The 26,416-nt window shown below is 41.3% G+C and overlaps 1 protein-coding gene and 1 long non-coding RNA gene across 2 annotated transcripts in view; one reads left to right on the forward strand and one right to left on the reverse strand.

The window, feature by feature from the left end:
• Positions 1-466: 466 nt before the first annotated feature.
• LOC116981115 lies at positions 467-20,213 on the reverse strand. Its single transcript, XR_004414166.1, has 4 exons — positions 20,203-20,213; positions 9,930-9,941; positions 2,455-2,458; positions 467-500 (listed from the first exon to the last, which is right to left on the reverse strand). It is a non-coding gene; the product is annotated as an uncharacterized LOC116981115 (long non-coding RNA).
• Positions 17,101-26,416, forward strand: part of LOC116981114 (EF-hand calcium-binding domain-containing protein 6-like) — a 30,612-nt gene continuing 21,296 nt past the window's right edge. Inside the window, exons 1-4 of the mRNA XM_033033845.1 lie at positions 17,101-17,180; positions 21,065-21,165; positions 22,317-22,394; positions 23,270-23,443. Of these exons, the coding sequence (XP_032889736.1) occupies positions 17,160-17,180; positions 21,065-21,165; positions 22,317-22,394; positions 23,270-23,443 (374 nt within the window). The 5' untranslated portion in view covers positions 17,101-17,159. The remainder of the gene's footprint in view (positions 17,181-21,064; positions 21,166-22,316; positions 22,395-23,269; positions 23,444-26,416) is intronic.

The following is a 26,416-nucleotide window of genomic DNA, read 5'->3' on the forward strand; positions in this document are numbered from 1 at the left end:
CTTCTCGGCTGATCGAATGATGCGCTGCAGACTCCGGATGTCATGCTTGGTGGCTGAGCCAAACCAGACCACGATGAACAAAGTGGGAACAGACTCTATGATGACAGTATAGAGTCCAAACTGGACCATCATTGCCTATGGCAGATTGTGTTTTCTCAGCTGCCGCAGGAAGTACATCCTCTGTTGGTCCTTTTTGACCCCCCCATTTATGGTCCCTGGAGATGATGGTTCCAAGGCCCCACAATAAATGGCTCCACAGATGTGACTGGTGTTGTTGATGGTGAGTGGAGGGAGGGGAGGGGGAGCTCTCCTAAAGTCTACAATCAATTCCACTGTCTTACGAGCAATTTCTACCACCTTTAACGTGACCCCCCCAGTCACATTTTCCCATCACCATCCCTTTCTGCTTTTTACTGAGACCTTTCCCTCCATGATTCTTTGGTTCACCTATTCTTCCCTTTTCCAAGGCACTTTCCCCTGGAACCACAGGAGATACAACACTTGTCCCACTCACCATTCAGGTCCCTTATGACACATTCAGGTGAGACAGTACTTTACTTTCATCTTTCCAACATTGGAATGGGGCTAGATTAACTTTAGACGTATCAAGTTTACAAATGCCCGACTTGAGTATAGTCCTTGCGTGCGATTGAGCATTTGAGAGACTGGTGGGATGGATTTGATGGCTGCTGCAGGGTTTCAGGTGACAAAGTTTTTGACACGAGCTGCAATTGTGTCACCCAGGAAAAATACACTTTATTTAACATGTTGATGTCCATTTTGTGAATCCTATCTAGATTCACACTGTCCAGCAGTGTCCTTTGCAAAGCCAGCAATGGCATTTAAAATTTTGTCTGCAGCAAAATATTTTAATAGACATTATTAGCCTGAGATAGGATATGGTAAATCTATTAATATCAGCTTCTTCATCATCATTAAGAATGACAAAGTGAGATTTTAAATGCATTCCAGACTATCGTCCTATGATACAATCACTACAGCAGGCATTGTGGCCAGATTTCCAATTTAAGAACTGCTATGTTTACAATCAGTTCTCAGGAACAGAATGCCTTCCATAGTTCAAGGAGAACCTGTAACCAGATCACATCACAAGCCTTAATTTAGAGCCATAGTGTGGAAAGCAAAATCACGTCAAGTAAAAAGATTGTCGGCAACAGATACTTGATTTGGGATAAGACAAATTCCTATTGATACTATTACTACCTTACTATAATAGCACTATGTTCTGCAGGCATTTTTCTAACACAATTATGCTATCTGATATTTTTTTTTTCTTTGCACTACATGTTGGATTTGTGTATGATTTGTTTATACTTATGTTTAGCATGATTTGACTGGATAGCATGCAAACTAGGTTTTTCCACTGTATCTTGGTTTACGTCACAATAACAAACTAATATCGAATCTCCAAACCTGATACTTGGTCGCTCTTTAAAATAAATATAAATTTCTTATTTTGTGTGGAGTTGCATTCAGAAACCTAGTATTTCTTACCAGCTTAAACATACACTGAACATTGAACAGTTTCCATAAAGACCATTGGGTCAAAGTGATTGTTTTCTTGAGGGTGATCTTTAATTACAGAGGGGATTCTTCCTGTAGGCACATTGTAGACTTGCCAGGCTGATCTAGTGACCCCACTCTTTGTATACAGTCTATATGTGCAACCAACATTCTTTTGGCCTAATGTGATGTGTCAAATCTTCAAAAAGAATAATTATATTATATTATATTATTCTTCTGCACGTTAGCCTGTAAAATAATGTTAATGCTCCCAAATGGCCTGGCAAATGTCAGTGCCTAACTGAATAAATATAAATTTAAAAAACTGTGTGGCACTGAGACAATAGTTTTCTTTTAATGGGCTAACTGAGAATATTTGGATTGGAATGTTTTCCTTTTGAGGAAGTAGTACATAGTCAATTGAATGGCTTTAACAAAACAATACAGTTATAAAGACACAACAAGTTGATGCATTTGTAGAAAGATGCCTTAAGTGATTGTTAAAATGTGCTCAAGGCTGTCACTAATGTAATCCAAATATATACGAAAAACATTGTTTTTGAGAATTTAGTAGTTTTTTGAACTACAATTATGGCAGTCTGATTTACCATGGCATTGTCTGAACCTCTGTTTTGCACTGGGTATCTCACCTCACACTGTTTGTAAAACAACGAGAGATTATAAATACATATTTATAATTCAATTTTGTCAGAAAGTTCCTCAAGGTGCTTTTTATAACTTTTGGAAGTAATTTTTTATTACAGTCCCCCTTGTAAAGTGAGAAACGTGACAATCAATTTACACATAGGGTCAAACAAGTAGTAATGTAGTAGCAACTAGACAATGAAGATAGACACAAAATACGAGAGCAACTCAGCATGTCAGGCAGCATCTCTGGAGAAAAGGAACAGGTGACATTTAGGGTCAGACCCTTCTTCAGACACAATCAGGGGAGAGGGAATCTAGAGGTATGAAAGGTACAAAGAACATAGGCGAAATATCACTCTCAGTCTGAAGAAGGGTCTCCACCCGAAAAATCACCTATTCCTTTTCTCCAGAGATACTGCTAGACCCACTGAGTTACTTCAGCATTTTGTATCTATCTTCGGTGTAAACCAGCATCTGCAGTTCCTTCCTATAACAACTGGACTTTAAAAAAAATAATATGTTGGGAAGAAGCATATTGACGTGGTTCTGGATATAATTCCACTGTTCTGCTTCGCAGGCCGTGATAAATGTTATTTCCCTTGAGAGATCAGTAGATTAGTACCTTATATGAAGGCTGACACCTCTGATGATGCAGTATTGTATGCTTTCATGTCCTGGAGTGGGGCTTGAACTCTTGAAGTTTTTACTTGGTTAGCTACAGCTACAAACTAAACCCCAACTAACAACTGTTTACTTTGAAAAGAAGAAACTTAGTGCATGTAGAGCTTTCAAACAACATTGTTTGTACTTAATTGTATAAGATTTGTTCAAAAAAACAATACTATCTTATCAAGTTCTTACATTCTCAAAACAGAGAACTTTGAGTTGAGCTTTAAAAATAAACCAGGCACCAACAACATGCACTTTAAATTCCTGAGAGGAGCAGCTTGTGACAAGCGGGATTGTTATCACGCTGCAGCAATGTGTTTAATGTGATTGTGAAGCAGACATATGCCAGAGCTACTTTTTACTTCTCATTTTGAAATATTGTATATATGGCAACATTGAGTACCCCCTGCTGGTTGGTTTGAGTAAAGCTGCCACTCTAATGGTTCAATGGTTCTTTATAGTTTAATGGTTCTTTATTGTCATGTGTGCACTGCATAATTACATTCTTGCACAGGCCGCTATATTTTGATACCATTTACAAAAGAAGACGTCCAAAGTCCAGTTCACATGCTGGATGTACTAGAGCTCCCACGATTCAGGTAAGCCCTGTAGTGCCTCCTCACTCACTCTCGACCAGCTCTGCCCGCGAACCGATGTCTCTCTCCTCGCCTGACCGCCTTTGTGTCCCGGGGGCACCTCCTGCAGCCGACTGAAGGAACTGGAGTCAATACCCTGGTTCCTCCCCTCGCTTTTTCCGAGTTTCCTCTGCAGGCAGCAGCCCGCCGAGTCCTTCCTTGCAGTGGCGAACCAGTCCGCAGTCAGCCCACTGGGTTTTCGTTCACGGCGGCCCTCGACGGCCGACTTCAAGGTCTATTTGTGCAAATTACTTTTTCAGGGTTTTGTTCATTCAAAACAGAAATGTGAAAATCAATACGGACTATGTAAGCTCGTAATATTTGGAAAAGCTTTTTTCTTGTTTTCTTTATGCTACATGCTATCTGGACTAGTATGCAGTCTGTTAATCTGAAGAATGGTTGGCACCTGAAACATCACCTATCCATGTACTCCAGAGATGCTGCCTGACCTGCTGTGTTACTCCAGCACATTGTGTCAATAGACAATAGGTGCAGGAGTAGGCCATACGGCCCTTCAAGCCACCACCGCAATTCAATGTTATCATGGCTCTTCATCCATAATCAGTACCCCGTTGATGCCTTCTCCCATGTCCACTGATTCCGCTATCTTCAAGAGCCCTATCTAGCTCTCTCGAAAGTTTCCAGAGAACCGGCCTCCACCGCCCTCTGAGATAGAGAATTCCACAGATTCACAACTCTCTGTGTGAAAAAGTGTTTCCTCATCTCTGTTGTAAAAATCTTCTTTGTCTGTGCTTATTTTAATGATTGATGGAAATTGCAGATAATTGAAATTTTGACTATATGCAAATGTAGCTGACCTAATAGGTTAATATAGGGGAAACTGGATTGAAGCAGAACAAGATATCGAACATAGGCAATTTTTCTGTGTTATAATTGGTGGTTATCGGTAAATCTCGAACTGCGGCTAGTTTTTGCAATGTCTCCTCATTCAATATGTTCATAAGTTCATAATTTACCAACCCTCTGGCTAAAGAAATTCCTCGTCATCTATTTTCTAAAGATACATAATTTTATTCTGAGGCTGTGTCCTCTTCTTCCTCCTGGCTCTTGAATTTCAGGCACATTGCTGGTGTCGTCTGCTGTGAAGACTGACGCAAAAAACATATTCAATTCATCTGCTTTTTTTACTCTTCATTACAACTTCTCCAGTGTCATGTTCTAGCAGTCCAATATCCACTCTTGCCTCTCTTTTACACTTTATATATCTGAAGAAACTTATGGTATCCTCTTTTATTGACTAGCTTACCTTCATGTTTCTTTTTTTTCCCCTTTTGCTCTGTTACTGTAATTGCCTTCTGTTAGTTTTTAGAAGCTTCCAAAGCCTCTAGCTTCCCACTAATCTTTACTATATTTGATAGCTTCTCTTTTACTTTTATGCTGCCTTTGACTTCGTTGTCAGCAACGGTAACCTCATCCTCCTTTCAGAATCTTTCTTCCTCGTTGGTATGAAAAGATCCTGCTTCTTCTGAATTACTCCCAGAAACTACTGCCTTTGCTGCTCCACCATCATTCCTGCAACAGTCCCTTTCCAATTAACATTTTGCCAGATTTCCCTCATGTCCCTGTAGTTACTTTTACTCAATAGTATTATCGACACGCCTGATTTCATTATCTCCCTCTCAAACTGCAGGTTAAATGTTATCATATTATGGTCACTACCTCCTATACCTCCTTTACCTTAAGCTCCTTACTCAAATCCAGTTAATTACACACCAAACCAGTATTGCATTTTCCCTAGTAGGCTCGACCACAAGCTGCTCATAGGCACTCTATAAATGCCTTCTCTTGGGATCCAGTAACAAGCTGATTTTCTCAATCTAACTGCATATTGAAATTCCCCATGACCACTGTATCATTGCCTTTCTTGCATTCCAATTGTATCTACTGATGTAATTTGCAGCCTGTCTACTGTTTGGAGGCCTATATATAATTCCCATCGGGGTCTTTTTACCCTTGCAGTTTCTTAACTCAACCCACAAGGATTCTACATCTTCTGATTCCATCTCATCCCTTACTAAGGATTGAATTTTGTTCCTTACCAGCAGAGCACTCCACCTGCCTGTCTTTTCAATAAGATGTATATCCTTGGATGTTCAGCTCCCAGCTCTGATCCTCTTTCAGCCATGTCTGTGATGCCCACAACATTGTTCCTACTCATTTCTAACTGCGCTATAAATTCATCCACCTTGTTGCGTATACTGCATGCATTCAAATATAACATCTGTAGTTCAGTATTCTCCACCACTCTTCTTAAATTGGTCTCCATTTTGCCTGACGTTAGACCCTTATTGTTTTCTTTAATTTTCTGTCCTTCTGGTGACGTCAGTAACTTCGTCCCTTTAATTTCATCCATACATTTCCAAATTTGTTGAAACTTATTTAGTTTAAAGCTCTATTTACGGCCCTAGTTATGCCGTTTGCCAGAACCCTGGTTCCAGCAGGATTCAAGTGGAGTCCATCCCATCAGAACAGCTACCTCCATCCCCAATACAAATACCATGTCCCACAAATATCAATCCAGTTCTCCACAGAATCTTTGAGCCATGCATTCAACTCTTTAATCTTCTCGATTCTGTGCCAATTTGCTCATGGCTCGGGTAGCAATTCAGAGATTATTACCTTTTTGGCTCTGCTTTTTAATTTAGTCCCTAGCTGCGTCATTGGTACCCACATTTTAGCTTGGGTCCGAACATGTACCATCTCAGAAAGATAGTCATTCCTTCAGCATCTATACAAAATCTTCATTTGTTTTGATCCTTAGATTATCAACTTCATTTTCATTTAGATCACAGTGCAATGAAGTGGAAAACTACTTTTGCAAATAGTTTCCAGGATCTTTACATTGGAATCCTAAGCACAATGATCACTCCTCCCAACCTCCAAAGTGGCCAGGCATGATTTGATCTTTGAATGCAGATTGAATGAAGACTATTGTGAGATGTCCTTAAATATCTTAAAGCAATATATTGAAGGTTTTCAATGTTTATTTCCTCCTTACTGGAATTAGGATCTGCTTTTTTTGATTAGGATGGTAATCTAGATTACAACACGGGTACATGAACACGAGTACCTGCTGTACTGTCAGAAGTGGTATCAGCCTTTCACTGAGGTCCATTGCAATATAATTGAAGGTCAAGAAATTCCCTTGGCCAATACATCTCCCTCAATCATTATCTGACCATTCATCTAATTGCGATTAGTTTGATCCTGCTTCATGCAAATTAGCCATCAAATTTACTTGGATAAGGTAATTAATTCTGTGTACCATTAAAATCATAGCATCATGCAACAAGGAAACAAGCCCATCGGCCCAACTCGTCCATTCTGACCAAGCAGTCCTAACCAAGCTAGTCCCATTTGTCTGCATTTGATTCATACCCGCTAAATCTTTCTGATTCATGTACCTGTCCAAGTGTCTTTTAAATGTTATTATTATGCCCGCTTCAACTAGCTCCTCTAGCAGCTCATTCCATATACTACCGCCCTCTGAGTGGAAAAGTTGCCCCTCAGTTTCCTATTAAATCTTTCCCCTATCTCTTCCAATGGCTTAGGCCCTTGAGTCATGGTAATAAGCTCGTAAATCTTCACTGCACTCTTCCCAGTTTAATGATACTGTTCCCATAGCAAGGTGACCAAAACTGAACACAATACTCCAATATGGCCTCACCAACGCATTGTACAACTGTAACATAACGCCCCACTTCTATACTCAATGCTCTGAATGATGAAAAAGCAATGTACCAAAAGTATTCTTTACCACCTTATCTACTTGCAACTCAATTTTCAGGCAACTATGTACCCACATATGGTTACAAAGGTATCTACAAAGGTATCTACTAGACCTCCCTGCTCTACAACACTCTCCAGGGGCCTACCATTCACTGTGAAAGTCCTGGGCTGGTTAAAGTTCCCAAAATGCAATACCTCACAGGTATTAGATCTCTTGGAACTGCAGGGGAAAGTACATGAGGAAAGGATGACTTGGATGGGAAACGTTGAGTGAACCAAGGAGTTGTGGAGGAAGTGGTCTCTATGGAAGGGGGAAGGGGTGGGGATGGGAAGATGTGACGGGTGGTGGGATCACGTTGGAGGTGACGGAAATGACGGTGGCTGATATGTTGAATGTAGAGGCAGGTGGGGTAAACAATAATGACCAAAGGATCTCTATCCAAGCTTCCCTCTGGTGGGGACGGAAAAGCGAGAGAAGAACTATGGGACACAGAGAAGATGTGGGCAAAGAATCTATCTACGAGCTGGGGGGAAAAAAAATCACGATTTTATCACCGATGTCCTAGAATGGAAAAAACTAATCTTGGGAGCAGATGCCGCAGAGACAAAGAAATTGAGAGTAGGGGATAGCGTCTTTGCAAGAGGCAGGGAGGAATTGTAGTCCAGGTCGGTAAGTTTATAGTAGACGTCACTCGATAGCCTGTCCCCTGTGACAGAGACCAAGAGATAAGGGATCAAGATAAGGGAGAGAAGTGTCACAGATAGTTCAAGTGAATATGATGACAGGGTGGAAGTTAATGGCAAAGTCAATGAAATCAATGCGTTCTGTACAAGTTTAGGAGGTAGCTCCAATGCAGTAGTATCATGGGGGGGGGGGGGGGTTGAATGCGGGATCCCAATCTCCTCATTAAACCCACCAACCATGAGGTGCCGTTGTAGTCTGCCAGACTAACCGTTACCATGTTATGGCCAAATGCCAGCTCTTGGACACCCCCTCATATCTAACGCTTGCTTGATCATGACTCCACAGTCATGCACCAGGCCATCATCTCCCAGCCTGTTTCTGATCTCAACACCTTTGGCCATCCCTTGTCCACAGCCTCCAACCTTATCATTCCCCAGCACCATACTGCCCGCTTCTATCTTCCTCCCAAAATTCACAAACAGGATTGTGAATGGCCTGGCAGACCCATTGTTTCTGCCTGTTTGTACCTCACAGAACTCATCTCCATAAACCTTGATTCCTTCTTACCCCTCCCCCCCCCCCCCTGTCCAATGTCTTTCCATCTACATTTGAGACACCTCACACGCCCTTCAACTCTTCAGTAGCTTTCAAACTCCAGACCACCCTTGCCTCATCTTCACCATGGACGTCCAATTTCTTTACACCATCCCCCACCAGGAAGGTCTCAAGGCCCTCTGGTTCTTCCTTGCAAGAGGCTCAATCAGTTTCCTTCCACCAACACTCTCCTGCGCCTGGTGGAGCTGGCTGTCTTCACCCTCAACAACTGCACCTTTGATTTATTTCTCCAAGTTAAATGTGTAGCCATGGGCACTCGCATGGCCCCAGTTATGCCTGCCTTTTTGTCATGTTACACACCCAATCACATTCCCTTTGTTAAATAATAGTACAATTTGCTTTTATTTACCTTTATTAACATGGAAAATATCCCAAGGAGGGTTAATATGTCATCTGCTTTTCATCCCCAGTGACATCCAACATCTTAAAAACAACATGAGCCAGCGACAAAAAGGTGAAATGCAATAATAAAAAGTGAAGAGAAACTGCAAATGGGACTATTGTTTTTCTCGTAAGTAATTTGTGGTTACATGAGCTACCTGAGCCTAATTCTGTTGGACCAGTTTACCTTTATTTGGTGTAATTATTGTCAGCATAATCCACCGGTTATTCCCAATGTCCGGTCAGTTCCTACACTTAGTCAGTTGCATCATGGCAGTCAATCCAGTTTTGAACAAGTATGCTGCACTGAAAAACAAAGAGCAGGATATTCTCCAACATTCTCCGCTGCACCAAAGGCAAGAAAAGCTAATCTTAGAACATTGAGGGTTTTTTCTGCAATTGCACAATAATTCAACCAGTTTAGCTTCCTTGTAGCTAGACTCATGTTTTCAAAAAATGAATTCTGTGTCCATTTTTAACCCTTAAGCTGTTCATGTGGAATCTAATTGTATAATCTTGTTTCTAACAATTAAATTATACTGATTGATTGTTTATGCTATTTGACATTTTTTGTTTTGTTTCTGAAGATACAATATGAAATATGACCCATAGAGAACTTTATTTTGAACGCAGCAATTTTTAGCTTTATCAAAATAATTGTGATCTCGTTTTTGCAAAAGCATTGTCAGATTATTTAGCTGTTTGAATATATCTGCCAGAGGTGAAATACACATAACTCGAGTTAAGGAGGCAAGGACACAAAAGGGTGGAAGACAAGGAGTGAAGAGAAATAAAATGTAAAGCCAGAGCAAGGGATGTAGGTCAAAATACAAAGTGCTGGAGTAACTCAGCGGGTCAGACAGCAATATGTGGAGGCAATGGATAGGCACAGTCCTGAACTTCCTCTATTGCCAGAGTGATGCCACATGTAAACTGGAGAAACATCACCTCATATTCCACTTTGGAAGCGTACAGCCTAACAGTATGAACATTGAATTCTCCAATTTTAAGTAATATAATACCCTCCTCACCCTCTCATTTTCCTATGCCCCTTCCCATCCTGGTCTGCACCCATTTTTCCCACTATCCCACCTCCCTTTCACCTATATCACTCCAACTAGCTTTACATTTCACTCCTCTTCTCTCCTTATCTGACACCCTTTTGTCTTCTTTTCATTCCTAGATTTTGTCACTTACTCTATCCATCTGCCAATTAACTACTCCCCACACTCACACCGTCACCAATATCCATTTATCACTTGGTACACAAAATTGCTGGGGAAACTCAGCGGGTGCAGCAGCATCTATGGAGCGAAGGAAATAGGCGACGTTTCGGGCCGAAACCCTTCTTCAGACTCTTCCCCAGCAGGGTTTCCCCAGCAATTTTGTGTACCTTCGATATTCCAGCATCTGCAGTTCCCTTTTGAACACTCCATTTATCACTTGCTGGATTTGTCTCGCACCCACCTCTTTTCTCCGGCTTTCTCCCCCCAAACTATAATCAGGCTGAAGAAGGATTCCGATACAAAGCATCACCTATTTATCCCTCCACAGTGACGAGAGTCTGGAGAAGGATGCAAGGGTCCTTGTCACAGTTCATCCCAAACAGCTCCGTACCAGAGGACACTCTGATTAATGGGCTGTTCCGAAGGACACGTTGGGAAATGGGTATTAAAGGCTGCTGGAAGACCATCAACTCAGTGAAAGATGCTCTTGCGCCTGCCCCAAAACTTATTGGTCTCCCACCATGGCAAGATTTCCAAGAATGTGGTTGACTGGCTCATTCCAGACTGCAGGAGTACATTGGGGACACACTAGGTGCAGCCAATGTGAAGGCTCTGTAGGGGAGGACTACAGTTTATGGTCCTTCCATCGCTGGACATTGTTTATACTATTTGACATTTTATTTTTTTGTTTCTGAAGATACAATATGAAGCATGAGCCACAGATAATTTAAATTTGAACGCAGCAATTTTCAGCTTTATCAAATCAATTGTGACCTCGCTTTTGCAAAAGCATAGTCAGATAATTTAGCTGATTGCATATCTGCAAAGTCCAGTGGAGCCACCTCTGAAAAAGGGAAGTGATACCAATTTTACCACCCCAGGAGGCCACATGAGAGGCAAGGGGCACAGGCAAGGGGGTTCTGTTTGAGGACACTGTGTGTTTAGTCACTGAGAATATATGAAGAGTTTTTACAATTTACATTTTATATATTTAAAAATTCTTATTTAATAAAGTAAACTTAATAAAGTTTATTTTTGAAATAACCAAAATTCCTTTCACAGATGCTATCTGACCCGTTGAATTAGCCCAGCACTGTGTTTGGCAAAACATGATTATTTTTAAAGTTCGCTCCTGCCTCTTTCAGGTCTTCGTGCCAGACTCTTTGAGTTGAAATCAAGACAAAGCAAAGTTTTAAGACCATAGAGTTTGGATAGCAAAATACTGCCTGTGTTATTGAAAAGGTCATGGTAGTGCACATTAAATAATTAACAGAGACAGAGAAGGTAAAGGCCTTATAGGAATTTAATTTGTCATATTCACAGAGTCATACAGCTTACAAAGTCAAACAGGACCTTCAGCCCAACGCGTCCATGCCAACTAGATGGTCTTTGTTGGTAGAAAACAACAGGTGATGTTTGGATACAAGGAGCTGCAGATGCTGGTTTTTAAATAAAAACACAAAGTGCTGGTGTAACAGAAGATAGACACAAAAAGCTGGAGTAAATCAGCGGAACAGGCAGCATCTCTGGAGAGAAGGAATGGGCGATGTTTCTGGTCGAGACCCTTCTTCCTACACGTGCTGGTGTAACAGTCTGAAGAAGGGTCCCGACCAGAAATGTCTCCTATCCATGTTCTCCAGGGTGTGCCTGACCCGCTGAATTACTCCAGCACTGCATGTTTTTTTTAAATGGGTGATATTTGAATGGGACTTTGTATTTTTCTTTACGAGATATTACAGTGGTCTTTTTAAGGGAAAACTTCAGAAGGTGAAAATTGTTTATAATCATGAGCACAGTGTGGTTACTTTCAAGAACTGATGAAAATATACGAAATAATAGCACAAGAGGGACAAGTAAACAAATCCTTTTGTTCAAGGAAGAACAAAAGAGTGACAGACAGCTCCAAACTATTGAGTTCTCTGATAATGACACACCATTAAACCGTATTAGCAGGACTATGTTTAATTTAGTCATTCAGCCAAAGCTCCCCTGCAGCTAATTCCTTTCAGAACTATTGAATTGATGTTGCCCATAGTAACAGTGAGTTGTTGGTGTGGCTAGTTCCTATTTTGTTGCTCAGGGAGCAATGTTTTTTCAATCATGGTGATTTAGTACTTGTTCAGATAAAGGCAACTAAAATGGCTAAGGTAAGTATTACTAGATCAGCTTCACATTTAGGTCTCTCATCCAGGTTTCCCGACTTACAACATCCTCTGTCGAGGCTGGGTGATCCTGAAACGGTTTCAGTACAGGGTGTTTCCACGCTGTCAAGCAGAGGACTGGGCAGTGGAAGATTTGGTTCACAGAAACTTAAAAATAGTAGGATGGTATCAAAATTTACTGAAAATGCATCTGAAAGTGGTGAATGTGGATCTGCAATAGAAAATGCAATGAAAAGGCACAAGATGGAGCAGCTGGACACCTGGAGGAAGCTGGATCACTGGCTAAATCTCAGTAAGTGGCAATATTAAATGAAATTTTAATGATAATTTGAATTAAGTGTCACCATCCAATAAATTTAATATTCCCAGCCATGCATCTGACCACAGCCCCATCTGAAATTTGAATCTATATCCCATATGATCAAGTATAAAGGATCAAATCTCAGAACATTTGGAAGGAAAAGCTGTAAAGTTCTAATTTTCAAATGCCTCCTGATCCTGGTGAATTTATGCTCACCCCTTCCGAAGGTTGTGCACAGGCCACTAGGATTGGTCTATTTACAAAACAGGCTTAAATTGAAATACTATCAAGATTTTCTAATGGTGTTGTCGGATAACCCTTAGAGATTAGCTGGCACTCACTCTTCTACTGAATAATGCAGGAACACCACGGTGTATTTGTGAATCATACCCAATGGTCAGCAATAAATTGTGCTCGCCAACTCTTTTTTTTTCTGGAGTTAATGGACGACTACAAACCAACTAAAATGAAGCAATCAGCTTTGCTGCCCCCACAGCACAAATCTTTTGTCCTTCATTTTCGTATTTTGTAAGTGTCAATGCCATGAACTTTGCATGTTTCTGTAAATAAAAAAAAAGATGCGGCTGTGTATGAACAGAATAGGTGGCAGGATGATTATAATTGAATGAGGATGTACACTGGAATGAAACTTTTATGCCTTTTGAAGTGCATACTAAATGCATATCATGCTTATAGCTGTAGAAACAAGGAACTGCAGATGTTGGTTTGCACAAATGTGGCGCGGTGGTTGCTGCTTTACAGTGCCAGAGACCCGGGGTCAATCCTGACAATGGGTCCTATCTGTATTGACTTTGTACACTCTCCACGTGTCCGCATGTGTTTTCTCCGGGTGCTCCAGTTTCCTCCCACACTCCAAAGACATACAGGTTTGTAGGTTAATTGGCTTTGGTAAAAAATGTCAAGTCTCCCTAGCATGTAGGACAGTGCTAGTGTAGGGGATCGCTGGTCGGCACAGGCATGGTGGGCCGAAGGGCTTGTTTCCACACTGTATCTCTAAACTCTCTAAACTAAGCTATAAAAGGACATAAAGTGCTGGTGTAACTCAGCAAGTCAGGCAACGTCTCTGGAGAACATGTATAGGCGACGTTTCGGGACCCGAAACGTCATCTATGCATGTACTCCAGAGATGCTGCCTGAACTGCTGAGTTAAGGGCCTGTCCCATGAGCATGCGACTGCATACGGCAAGCGCGACCTAATGTGGTCGCTTGAGCCGTACGGCCTCGCGGGTCCGGTCCCACTTCGATCGCCGGAGCCGTATGGAGTTGTGCGGAGCTCCAAAAAACTGACACTGTTAAAAAATTCCGCGCGGCAACGGCCTGCCGGCCCGCAGCCGCCTCGACACCGTACGCACCGCCTCGACGCCGTACGCACCGCCTCGACGCCGTACGCACCGCCTCGACGCCGTACGCAGCATCTCGAAGCCGTATGCAGCGACTTGATGCCGTACGTCACGTGCGAACTTCCCGCGGACTTCGCTCGAGCTTCACGTCACTCACTTGACCTCCACGCGACCTCCGCGCGGCCCCAGCTTCCAGTTAGGTCGTGCTTGCCGCGTGCAGTCGTATGCTCGTGGGACAGGCCCTTTACTCCAGCACTTGTGTCCTTTTTCTTTACACATATACAAATGCTCACATAAATTAATTATTACCAAGACTGAGGTTATGCCTCTGCTCTGCATCACCCCCCTCTTGTACATGAAAGAACTAATCTGCAGTGCATGTAAAGAACTGCCAGTTCAACTGCAGCATATAATTTACTGACAATTAAAATTTAGCCTATGCCTACCGCTTTTCTCTGGCACTCAACATAGTAACATAGAAAATAGATGCAGGGGTAGGCCATTCGACCCTTCGAGCCAGCACCACCATTCAATAGGATCATGGCTGATCATCCAAAATCAGTACCCTGTTCCTGCTTTTGCCCCATATCCCTTGATTCCTTTAGCCAGAAGAGCTAATGCTAACTCTCTCTTGAAAACATTGTAAATTGGCCAGCAATTGGCAAAGAATTGCACAGATTTACAACTCCCTGGGTGAAACATTCCACAGATTATTAAATACAACTCTCTGGGTGAAAACATAAATGCCGTGAAACTCCATTGAGAAGCATCTGGAACATGGACTTTACCTTCTGCAGTATCAGTTTCAGATAGATGTGCAGATCAGAAGTCTGTGCAGCTGCCTCACAGCTCCAGTCACCCAGGTCCAATGCTACCTTGGCTATTACCTGTAAACAATTTGCATGATCTCCCCATGGAGTTTTCCGTCTCCTCCCAAATCCCAAAGACACGGTGGATGGATGTTTGGAGAGTGTCAATTGCTTCTTACTGTAGGTAAGTGTCAAATATGTTGAAGGGTAATAGCTGAACATGTAACAGAGAACATGCTGCGGGGCTGTGGCAAAAAAAAAAATGATAGAAACTGATATCGGCCTAACTGGCCAAATGTGTAGGGAGGAACTGCAGATGCTGGTTTACACCGAAGATAGAAACAAAATGCTGGAGTAACTCAGCAGGACAGGCAGCATCTCAGGAGAGAAGGAATGGGTGACATTTCGGGTCGAGACCCTTCTTCAGACTGGAGATGGGTCTCGACCCGAAACGTCGCCCATTCCTTCGCTCCAGAGATGCTGCCTGTCCCGCTGAGTTACTCCAGCATTTTGTGTCTATCTAATTGGCCAAATGGTTGCCTCCTCTGCCATAGGCAGGCAGTTGTAGCTGATTAAACTGAAGAATTCTCATGGGCAGCAAAGTAGGAAGTAAAAAGTAAGGAATGTAAATCACATCTAAATCATTACATAGAAATTAACATAAAGTTTGAGGCGCACACGCACTAGAACAAAAATGTGCAACAAATATCTGCAGTCTTCTGTGTTCATCGTATTTGGAATTCTCCCTGTCTTCTGGAGTGTCCAAGATAATGATAAAGTGGGAAAGTAGACGGACCATAGGATCAGCCATTAATTAATGCAATGATCCGAGCAGATGAGAGCCTGTGGCTTAGGCTTTATGCAGAAGTGTCAGGAGTCCAGGGGGAGCTGCCAATGTTTTTCCACATGTACTGGCAACATTGTCACATGTACCAAGCAAGATTCCATTTTCGTTCAAATAGATATGCCATCAAGTTGAGGAATCCCACACGTGTTATCTAACAGCTACAACTTCTGTATGCTGCTCTTTTGCTGCATTTCTTCCTGGTTCTGCTGTACTGCCAGGTGTCCCTAAAATACCACAATGGTGCATTACAGTAATTTCCAGCTTTTGCCTGGAGAATTCTTCTCAAAGATCTGTAAAAGGTCAGAGATACACAAAAAAGCTGGAGAAACTCAGCGGGTGCAGCAGCATCTATGGAGTGAAGGAAATAGGCAACGTTTCAGGCCAAAACCCTTCTCTGTAAAAGGTCAGCCTGGTGGAGGAACAATGTCTATTTTATTTGAGTGGAAAAAGGTTGCGGGAGATGTGCGTAATTCACTGAAAAGTTCTCTTTCTTTTGAATTAACTCAATAAATCTTTTGAAGTTTTTTTTTGGCCCCCAAGTATGTTTGTTTTTTTTTGTATTTCAATTTTTAATTACTTTTGAAACATTCACAGTTTTTGACTGCCAACCAGGCGAGATGGCAAGTTATTTTGCATCAGTTTCATTGAGGAGGCTTGATCCCGCCACAGTCTGAAGAAGAGTCTCGACCCGAAACATCACCCATTCTTTCTATCCAGAAATGCTGCCTGCCCCGCTGAGTTACTCCAGCATTTTGTGTCCAACTTCGGTGTAAACCAGCATCTGCAGTTCCTTCCTACACAGCCCTTGCTTAAACCTGCACATGCGGTGCTTTGTCATTATATGCGGCCTAACAGATGAGGTTTGGTACAGCATTGTTCATGAAGCTGACACCAGTAGATCCAGGAAAGGTAAACTGAAGAAGGGTCTCGACCCGAAACGTCAACCATTACTTCTCTCCAGAGATGCTGCCTGTCCCGCTGAGTTACTCCAACCTTTTGTGTCTATCTCCAGTAAAGGTAAGTTTAGACTTACCACGTGGATCAGCTGCAACACAGGCATATCTTTACTGGCAGGAAGTTCTGGGGCCCATGTCCTTTTGTGTTTTTTGTTCATGTTTCCTTTTCCTCCTTTCATTTTATGCAATGGGAAAGAGAGAAAAACCATTGACTGAGTTGTCACCATGGCCCAGTCCTTTATATACTGATGTCGATGGAGAGGGATTGATTAATATCTGATGCCCTTTTTGAAGTGAGAATGAATGATGAATAATCCTGAAAAAAAAGCAAGCAGATGTACTTCACATGCTTATGACAATGACACTTAAGAAAAAGAAAATACATAAAGATCGAGTTGGAGAAGCAGAATTTAAAACGATAGAATTGAAAAGATGCATTTTATTCACAGGAAAAGTCTTCAATTCATGATTTTATAATCTGTACGTGATAATGATCATGACTTTTGAATTTGTTAGAAAAGCCATGGGTTTGTGACCCTAGAACAGTTGATCATGATGCTCAAACAGTGGTGTCAAGGCCTGGGACACAGATGAGACTGAAAATCGATGAGGTGAGTGCTCTTTTTAAATTATATGGTTTATTGTTACACCCTACAGTATTTCTCAACAAGATATTTTTTTTTAGGTGTAGGCAAGAACTGCAGATGCTGGTTTAAATCAAAGGTAGTCACAAAATGCTGGAGTAACTCAATGGGACAGGCAGCATCTCTGGAGAGAAGGAATGGGTGACGTTTCGGATCGAGACCCTTCTTCAGACTGAATTATCCCCTGTCAAATATTGGCTCGGGTGCCCTTAAAGGAATAGTGCAGAAAATGTTTGGTTGATGTAGAAAGGCAAATGAGCAAGTAAAACAGACCAATACTGAAGTAATTCTGGATTATAATGTTTAATTATGTACATACTCACCCCCTCCATGATTCACTGGTCAACCTGAGGAGCACCTTCAGCAACAGACTGGTTCCACCAAGATGCAGTGCAGAACGCCACAGGAGATCCTTTTTCCCTGTGGTAATCAAACTGTACAACTCCTCCCCCTTCTGTCGTGGGGTAGACTGACTCCCTTCCCCCACCCCAATCTTTGCACATCCCCAATTCTTTCCACTCATCACTTTAATTTCACATTTCATGCATCTTGTTTTTTATGACTGTTGGCAGATCAATTTCCCTCCTGGGATAAATAAAATTGTATCGTATCGTATCATATGGTATCATATACATAGAAGCTGCTGTTAGATTTCCTCTATTGCTACAGCAAGTCCTGTTCATCCCACCATAAATTCCAGGTCAATTGTTTTTTTCCAAACCTCAGAATGGATTTTCTTTTCAATAATGTACTTGACTTACTGTGGCCTTGCAGCTGTTTCATTTAATGGTTTTCACCTGCACAGCAAATTTGATTCGGTCCACAGAATTGAAGAATCTAATCCCATCTATTCAGAGACAAATACATCGTTGCTTTGGCAATGACAGACCAGGATTTTCTATTCTTATTTCAGATATCCAGCTTTGTCACACTTACTGCCAGGAGAATCACCAGGTGCCAAACAAGAGCAGACACTCTGACTGATTCCTTTCTCTCTGCCGCTTATAATGACTTAGCTCAGAAGCAGCGTTTGCACTGCAGCTGAAGGCTTGATCCCTGAGATCTATCCGTTAGGCTCAGACCCACACCATACTCTGCAAAAATACACAAGCCATTATCTGAGACTTCTGTAAAGCAGTAGAAACAGGCCTCCTCTTCAATAAAGACCACTTTTAAGCCGGAAATAATCAGCAATGCAGAATTGACATCTCAGCTGTCCTTACCTATCTAAATAGAGACAAATGCAGCTATCATAAAACTCTCAGTTTGGCTGCAAAACCTCTGAAGGGGGATACTTACAAGTGACAGGCATCCTTATGGTTCAAAACCATTGGAACCTTCTGAAAATAAAACCAGTGCCGTAATGAAATATCTATAATTGTGTCTCCATGCAGTGTTATATTGAGGTGGGGGAGGTGGGGAGGGGAGGCCAAGATACTAGACATCAGGCTCAGAACCTGCTATGGGAACGTATTTGCCATCTCTGGCTGGGCTGGAGTCCAAGAAGCAGAGACCCGGGTTCGATCCTGACTACAGGTGTTGTTTAACTGTACGGAGTTTGTATGTTCTCCCTGTGATTGTGTGGGTTTGCACCCACATTCCAAAGAGGTGCAGGTTTGTAGGTTACTGGCTTCTGTAAATTGTACCTAGTCTGTAGGATAGAACTAGTGTACGGGGATCACTGGTCAGCGCGGACACGTTGGGATGAAGGGGCTTCTTCCATGCTGTATCTCTAAACTAAACTAAACAAAGTGAAAGCCAACTACATCAGCCGGATAGATTGCAAATGCTTGCTTACTTTGTCCAACAATTTGCTCAAATCAAGCTTAGATGTTCTCAACCTGAAGGTTAATTGTCATTACATAAATTCAAAACAATTGGTTTGGTCAAGCCAAATAAAGTATTGTTTTACTTTTACTTAAGTTATTTTTACTTTGATTCGGTTGTCAGAGCAAATGTTCCATTTTATTATCAGTCTCAGCCTCCCAAAAAAAGCAACAACCTTTCAGTTACTATTAAATCAACCAATTGCAAAAGTCATAAAACTCCACCACATACAGACACATATAAGTACCATTGCATGATTTACAAGGTAACAGGTTTGAAAAGGACTCTTGAGCTGTTAAATATTTATTTTTGGAGCAGGTTAAGAAATGTGCAGACTCTTATGATGCTTTTTTTTTGCCAAATATCTGTGCAATCACATTCCTTAAAAATAGGTTATTTATTTGATTTAACCTGGGTTGTACATTCTGCTGATGTGATGTTTTGTGCTTTTCACTTAAGATAGGAGTGCAAAGTGCATCAGCGTTTTGCACTTCATTAATACTCATAACATTTAAACTTCTGTCACGTTGCCCCATTCACAGTATGTACAAATAGCTTGTTTCAGATTATAGCTGCTGTGGATTTGCTTAAAGACCTTTTTGTCTGTGAAGGGGAGTGTTGGGAGAAAGCGCAAATTAAATTGTCAACGGCAGAATAAGGTTTTATAAGTAGCATAGAACACAAAGTACTGGAGTAACTGGAGGCCCTCGGACTATAGACAATAGACAAGAGGTGCAGGAGTAGGCCATTCGGCCCTTCGAGCCAGCACCGCCATTGAATGTGATCATGGTTGATCATCCCCAATCAGTACGCCGTTCCTGCCTTCTCCCCATATCCCCTGACTCCGCTATCTTTAAGAGCCCTATCTAGCTCTCTCTTGAAAGTATCCAGAGAACCGGCCTCCACCGCCCTCTGACTCCACAGACTCACAAATCTCTGAGAAAAAGTGTTTCCTCATCTCCATTCTAAATGGCTTACCCCTTATTCTTAAACTGTGGCCCCTGGTTCTGGACTCCCCCAACATCAGGAACATGTTTCTTGCCTCGATCGTGTCCAAACCCTTAATAATCTTGTATGTTTCAATAGGATCACCTCTCATCCTTCTAAACTCCAGAATATACAAGCCCAGCCGCTCCATTCTCTCAGCATATGACAGTCCCACCATCCCGGGAATTAACCTTGTAAACCTACGCTGCACTCCCTCAATAGCAAGAATGTCCATCCTCAAATTAGGGGACCAAAACTGCACACAATACTCCAGGTGTGGTCTCACTAGGGCCCTATACAACTGCAGAAGAACCTCTTTGCTCCTATATTCGATTCCTCGTGTTATAAAGGCCAACTTTCTTCACTGCCTGCTGCACCTGCATGCTTACTTTCATTGACTGATGAACAAGGACCCCCAGATCCCGTTGTACTTCACCTTTTCCCAAATTGACACCATTTAGATAGAAGAAGGGTTTCGTCCCGAAACGTTGCCTATTTCCTTTGCTCCATAGATGCTGCCACACCCGCTGAGTTTCTCCAGCATTTGTGTTTACCTACCATTTAGATGGTAATCTGCCTTCCTGTTTTTGCTACCAAAGTGGATAACCTCACATTTATCCACATTAAACTGCATCATGCATTTTAATCAGATGTTACTGGACTTAATCTTGCACTAAGCGTAATTTCCTTTATCCTGTATATGTACACTGTGGATGGCTTAATTGTAACCGGGTATAGTCTTTCCGCTGACTGAACAGAACACAATAAAAAAACTTTTCACTGTACCTCGACACACGTGACAACAAACTAAATCAAACTAAACTAACTCCGCGGGTCAGAATGGAGGACATGGATAGGCACAAAATTCTGGAGTAACTGAATGGGACAAACAGCATCTCTGGCAGAGAAGGAATGGGTGACGTTTCGGGTCGAGACCCATCTTCAGAGCAGGCGACGTCTTGGGTGGGAACCCTACTCCAGACTGTAGCTATATGTAGCATCTTATTCAGCCTAATGTAGTACTGTTTTTTCCCCAGCTTCAATATCTCCTGCATGAAAAGATTCGATCTGGTGGATTTTACACTCTCAAGCAGCTTTTCCAGGCTAACGACCCTACTGGCAGAGGTCATGTAACAAGGTGAGGGTCTGCACAATTTTTCTACAGTGTAAATTATTTTCAAAAAGAAGCAAGCATGTAATTTATGCTTTATTTCATGCAACTGATGGTAAATTTTGTGAATTTTCAATTGACGATGTGGAGATTTACTAGCTGGGAAGTCAGCTGAAATCTGTATAGTCTAGTATACTGTCTCCTGCTTTTTGTGGCACCATTTTCTGCCAGATTTAGGCACAAGAAACTGCAGATGCTGGTTTACAAAAAACAAAACAAAGTGCTGGAATAAATCAGGGGTTCAGGCAGCATCTCTGGACATGGAAAGGTGTCATTTTGGGACGCTTCGTCTGCTAGATTTACGAAGCCAGAGCAAGCTTTTGATGTGACAAATGGCCTATTCCTACTCCTTGGATTTTACTACAGCCGGTGTTCATGAATTGACATATTTCCACAAAGGCCACTAATCATTGTTGCGGAGTAAGACCTCGGACTGAAGTCCATTTGTATGCCAAGAAATTAGCTAAGTCTCAATGTATAGAAAGCCATGACTAGTATTTACAAGCCTTTTGCAGGTTATAAAAATCAAGTTTTTTTGCTTTATTAAAAATGCATATATAAAAAGTTAATAAAATCTATACAGAAGAAAAGTCTTCAGTTAAGTCATCGGTACAGCCACTGGGGAAGTGACAAATGCTCTCCTGTCTCCTTGATTTTATGGTTAATCAACACTTCAACTTCTGCCATTTTATTCACTTTCTGCTTCTCTACTGCATTTGACTTTCTTTCACCTCTTATTATCACAGTCATTACTCTTCATGAAGTAATTAGTAAGGTGTTCTAAGTAGATTGTGGCCAAATGTTTTTAGTAGGCACTGTTTAAAATTGATATATTTTATTTTCTTCCCTATCTCTAAGTTTTTTCCCCATGTTTTCTCTTTCATTAGCCATGTTATTGGTACAGGTATTTGTACCAAGAGTAGTGGTCTTCAAACCCTCCTGTGTAATAACTTATAACCTATCATATATTCACTTGAGAAGGCAAATATAATCAAACAGACAGTAATGACTTTAGTACAGAAACGTGTAGTCCCATGCATTATAACTGAGAATCATTGCTTATGGATATAATTATATAACATGCAATAATATTCTTATTTCATTGCTCTATACTTCAGGGAAGTGTTATTGACGGTTCTAACTCGATTTCTGAAACGATTTATTGCTACAAATGAGTTCTATCATCTTCTGCTCAGGTATGTGTTAATATACATTGATTGAATAAGTAGGAGGTAGACAAATAAGATTGAATAAGTAATACCCTGGATTTTGGACATCATATTACACATAGGACCCTGAGTAGTTTGTAGTTATAATTCAATTTTATTTTCCTAATAATCTGTGTATTATGTGAAAAATATGATGAGCAAAATGTGTAATTGAAATTATCAGTGGAATTAAAGTGTAGGAAGGAACTGCAGATGCTGGCCTGAAGAAGGGTCTCGACCCAAAACGTCATCTATTCCTTTTTTCCAGAGATGCTGTCTGACCCGCTGAGTTACTCCAGCTTTTAGTGTCCATCTTCAGTGGAATTAAAGATTCAGCATGAAACAGGACCTTTAGCCCACCGAGTCAATCTGGCAATTGATCACCCATTTACACTGGTTCTCGGTTATCCCACTTTTGCATCCACTCCCTTGGGGCAATTCACAGAGGCCAATTAATTTACAAACCCACATGTTTTTGCTATGTGGAAGGAAACCACAGGACCCAGAAGTGACCCACGCGGTCACAAGGAGAACGTGCAAACTACACATAGATAGCACCTGAGGTCAGGATCGAACCTGGGTCTCTGGCGTTGTGAGCTCTACATCAGCTCTACCAGCTGTGCCACTATACTGCTCTGCAGTTCTAATGTAAAATATCAGTCTAATATGATTTTTTTTTTTTAAACCTATTTATAATATTGGGTGCTGGTAAGTAGTTCACAACCATCAACCAATCTACTGGGGAAGGACAAATATAAACAAAGACTAAAGATGGAATCCAAACTGTTTCTGTCTATTGCATGACTTGATTCATTGCTCAGCATTTTCATTGATGGGTTTTGTTTAATATTTATCAATTACAGGCTTAAACTTAAGGAAAAGACCACCATTACTTTTGAAAACTTCTATGCGCATTTCAAAGATCAAGAACCAAAGGGTTACCCGGCTTGGATGGATCCCGTGAGAAGACCCAATGAAAGCAAAATGTTGAGTGCAACACAAGCTCATTTGCAGCTGAAAGCAATGGTTAGGGAGAGGTAATGTGACAAATCCAGTATATCACATTATTTTATACAACTAATGGAAAATTCATTAGTCATGAAGAAATTGTCATTATGGATACATTTAATAAAACATGCATCCTTAATGATGAGCTCCACTTTTCATGTTGCCTACTTTCCAGTGCATTGCTTAATTGGTAAGTTTGAATAACTTTTATACCCAGCAACTAGCAAACTCCACAATAATGACATTGTCCAAAGGCTATGACATCCTACAAAGCAATATAGTACGATATTATGTAATGTTTAAACCACATTAAGGGAAATCTTAAGAAGCTTGGCTTTGAAGTTTGCAAAAACAAGTTTGTCTCATGTTCTCCCTGTCCATTCTTCCTTTGTGTTCTTATTATAGAGGCTGGGAATCAAACAGTTAGGTCAATTCTATTTTAAGAGGTGACCACGAGCTTGCTGGAAGCAAGTCGATATGAATAATCAAAATCAGATGAAACAAGGAAGCAAAATCCAGAGCATATTTTACATCATGGATCAACTGAACAGTGCTTCATTAAATAAACAGAAGATATTTGGTATTATTCAAAATATAAAATGCAAATACTGTACAATCATTTGCGTGAATTAGTCACAAGATGGAAATATAATACCATTGATATAGGTTCATAAAATACATGCAAAAGCAAAGATGGATGCCAAAACAAAATTATAATATTGCACTCTTTCAGTAGAACATTAATTTTTATATAGGAAGAAAATGGATGCATTAAAACTTGACTGGGGTGAGCTTAGACTTTGAGTAATTCTTCTGTTAACCTAACGTTTTATTCCAAAGAGTCCTCTATATAGAACTCTTGACCAAGGTTTCTGACATTTAGATTAAAAATATCAGGTAAACGTACATTACTTACTTTCTCAATTTCTAACTGTTTGGTTTTCAGCTGTGTTTATTTTGTAATCTGAAGAATGGGTGACATTCCAATTCAACTCACTGTTGACTTGTACAGGTATATCCTCTTCATTAGTTGGCTCTGTGAACAATTGTGGTATAAACTTGTCATTACATATTTCTTCAGTCTGCTCTGGTGTGTCCCTGACTGCAGTCACTTAGTTGAAGTAAAGATTTCAGGCTTTTCAAGATATCATTTAGTACTGAAGACTTGTACTATCATACCAGTGTTGCATTGCCTTGCAACATACTTATTGGTCTAAATACTATGCCTTTCTCATGTTGACTGAGCTGCTATACCTTGCCTCCTCCATTGAGTGCCTGGGATCCAATCATGACTTTGCATTTGCTTCAGTTGATGAATGACCTACCCCTCCTTGGAACGAGGGTGAAATACACTCAGGAATGCTCAAGGTCTGCTGTGTTACAGCAATTCTGCTGGGGTGATATAATGATACATTCCTGAATCCAGGATTCCTGAGTTTACTAAGCGATAATTCATGTTCAAACTCGAAAAACCCTTGAAATATTTTTCTCCTCAAAGCTTTAAAAAAAAAAGGTATAGGCGTTTCAACAGCACCCACTAGTGGTTGGGTGGTATGGGAGAATGAATGAACACTTGATACCATTCTACTGCATGGAGCAGCCACATTGATGTGGCGTAAATTGAGGTCTATTATTTGACACCAATTGTTCAGGTGTACTGAGGGTTGCAGTAATCAACCTCAGCTCCTCAATTCCTTTTATACATAATCCCATGTCTAGGGTGGCACAGTGGCGCAGCTGGTAGAGATGCTGCCTCACACACCTCGGGTGCTGTCTGTGTGGAGTTTGCACGTTCTCCCTGTGACCATGGGTTTCTTCCGAGTGCTCCGGTTTCCTCCCACATCCCAACAACTTGCGGGTTTGTACGTTAATTGGCCTCTGTAAAATTGCCCCTAGTGTGTATGGAGTGCGTTAGAAAGTGAGATAATATAGAACTAATGTGAATGGATGATCAATGGTCAGCATGGTCTCGGTGGGCAGAAGGGCCTGTTTTGTGATGTAACTCTAATCTAAACTAGTATCAGCACATTTAGAATGAATTTGAAAATAAAATCTGTGTAGGCTCTCTGAAATGGTTGAGCTAACCTAGAGGTGTCTTTAGTAGTTTCATTCTGCAATCACAACACACAGTCTTATAGATTTTTGCCAATATCTGGTTAATATACATCTAAACTTGCAAGGACTACACAAAGATAACTCTTAGATACCACTTCTCGAACAACGGTTGACTCCCAGCTAATAGGAACAATAGGGCATCAGTAGCAGGGGGAACTTCTGGAAGCCCACCATTATTAGCACCTGTGAAGAGATACCAATTAGAACCAGGATGTGTTTATTGAGAACTCCAGGAGATCCAGGAGTTAATTAATGACAAACCTGAGGAGTTCCTGAACTTGAAGTGCCACCAAGCCAACAGGTTCACAGGCTCCTGAATTTGGAGCTCCAGCAGAAAACCTAGAATCTAAGCAATAGACAATAGATGGAAAGAGGTTAGGAGGCCCAGTATTGCCCTGGCATCCTTAACACACGCATAGACTCCTTGTTGCTGCCAAGGCCATCCACAGCCAAAGTATCTGGTCCCCAATGACCGAGCGCCAATGAGGGAAAATCAACACCACAGAGACAGTCGACTTCCACTGGGGAAAAAAAACATTGAAGTACTCCTGGGCCGCAACTCTGCTCTAACACTTTTCCTCAGTCCGCCTTGGCCTAGGTGATCTCCTGGTTGCCAAACACTATAACTCCCTTTCCCATTCCCACACTGACCTTTCTGTCCTTGGCCTCCTCCACTGTTCGAGTGAGGATAGATGCAAATTGGAGGAACAGCACCTCATATTGTGCTTGGGGAGCTTGCAACCCAGCTGCCTGAATATTGATTTCTCTAACTTCAAGTAACCCTTTTGATTGATTGATTGATTGATTATACCTTTAATAATCCTTTACAGGAAATTACAGTGCCACGACAGCTTCAAGACAGACATAACACCACACATTTCCTCAAA

The sequence above is a fragment of the Amblyraja radiata genome, chromosome 15 (assembly GCF_010909765.2).
Source record: "Amblyraja radiata isolate CabotCenter1 chromosome 15, sAmbRad1.1.pri, whole genome shotgun sequence".
Lineage (NCBI taxonomy): Eukaryota > Metazoa > Chordata > Chondrichthyes > Rajiformes > Rajidae > Amblyraja > Amblyraja radiata.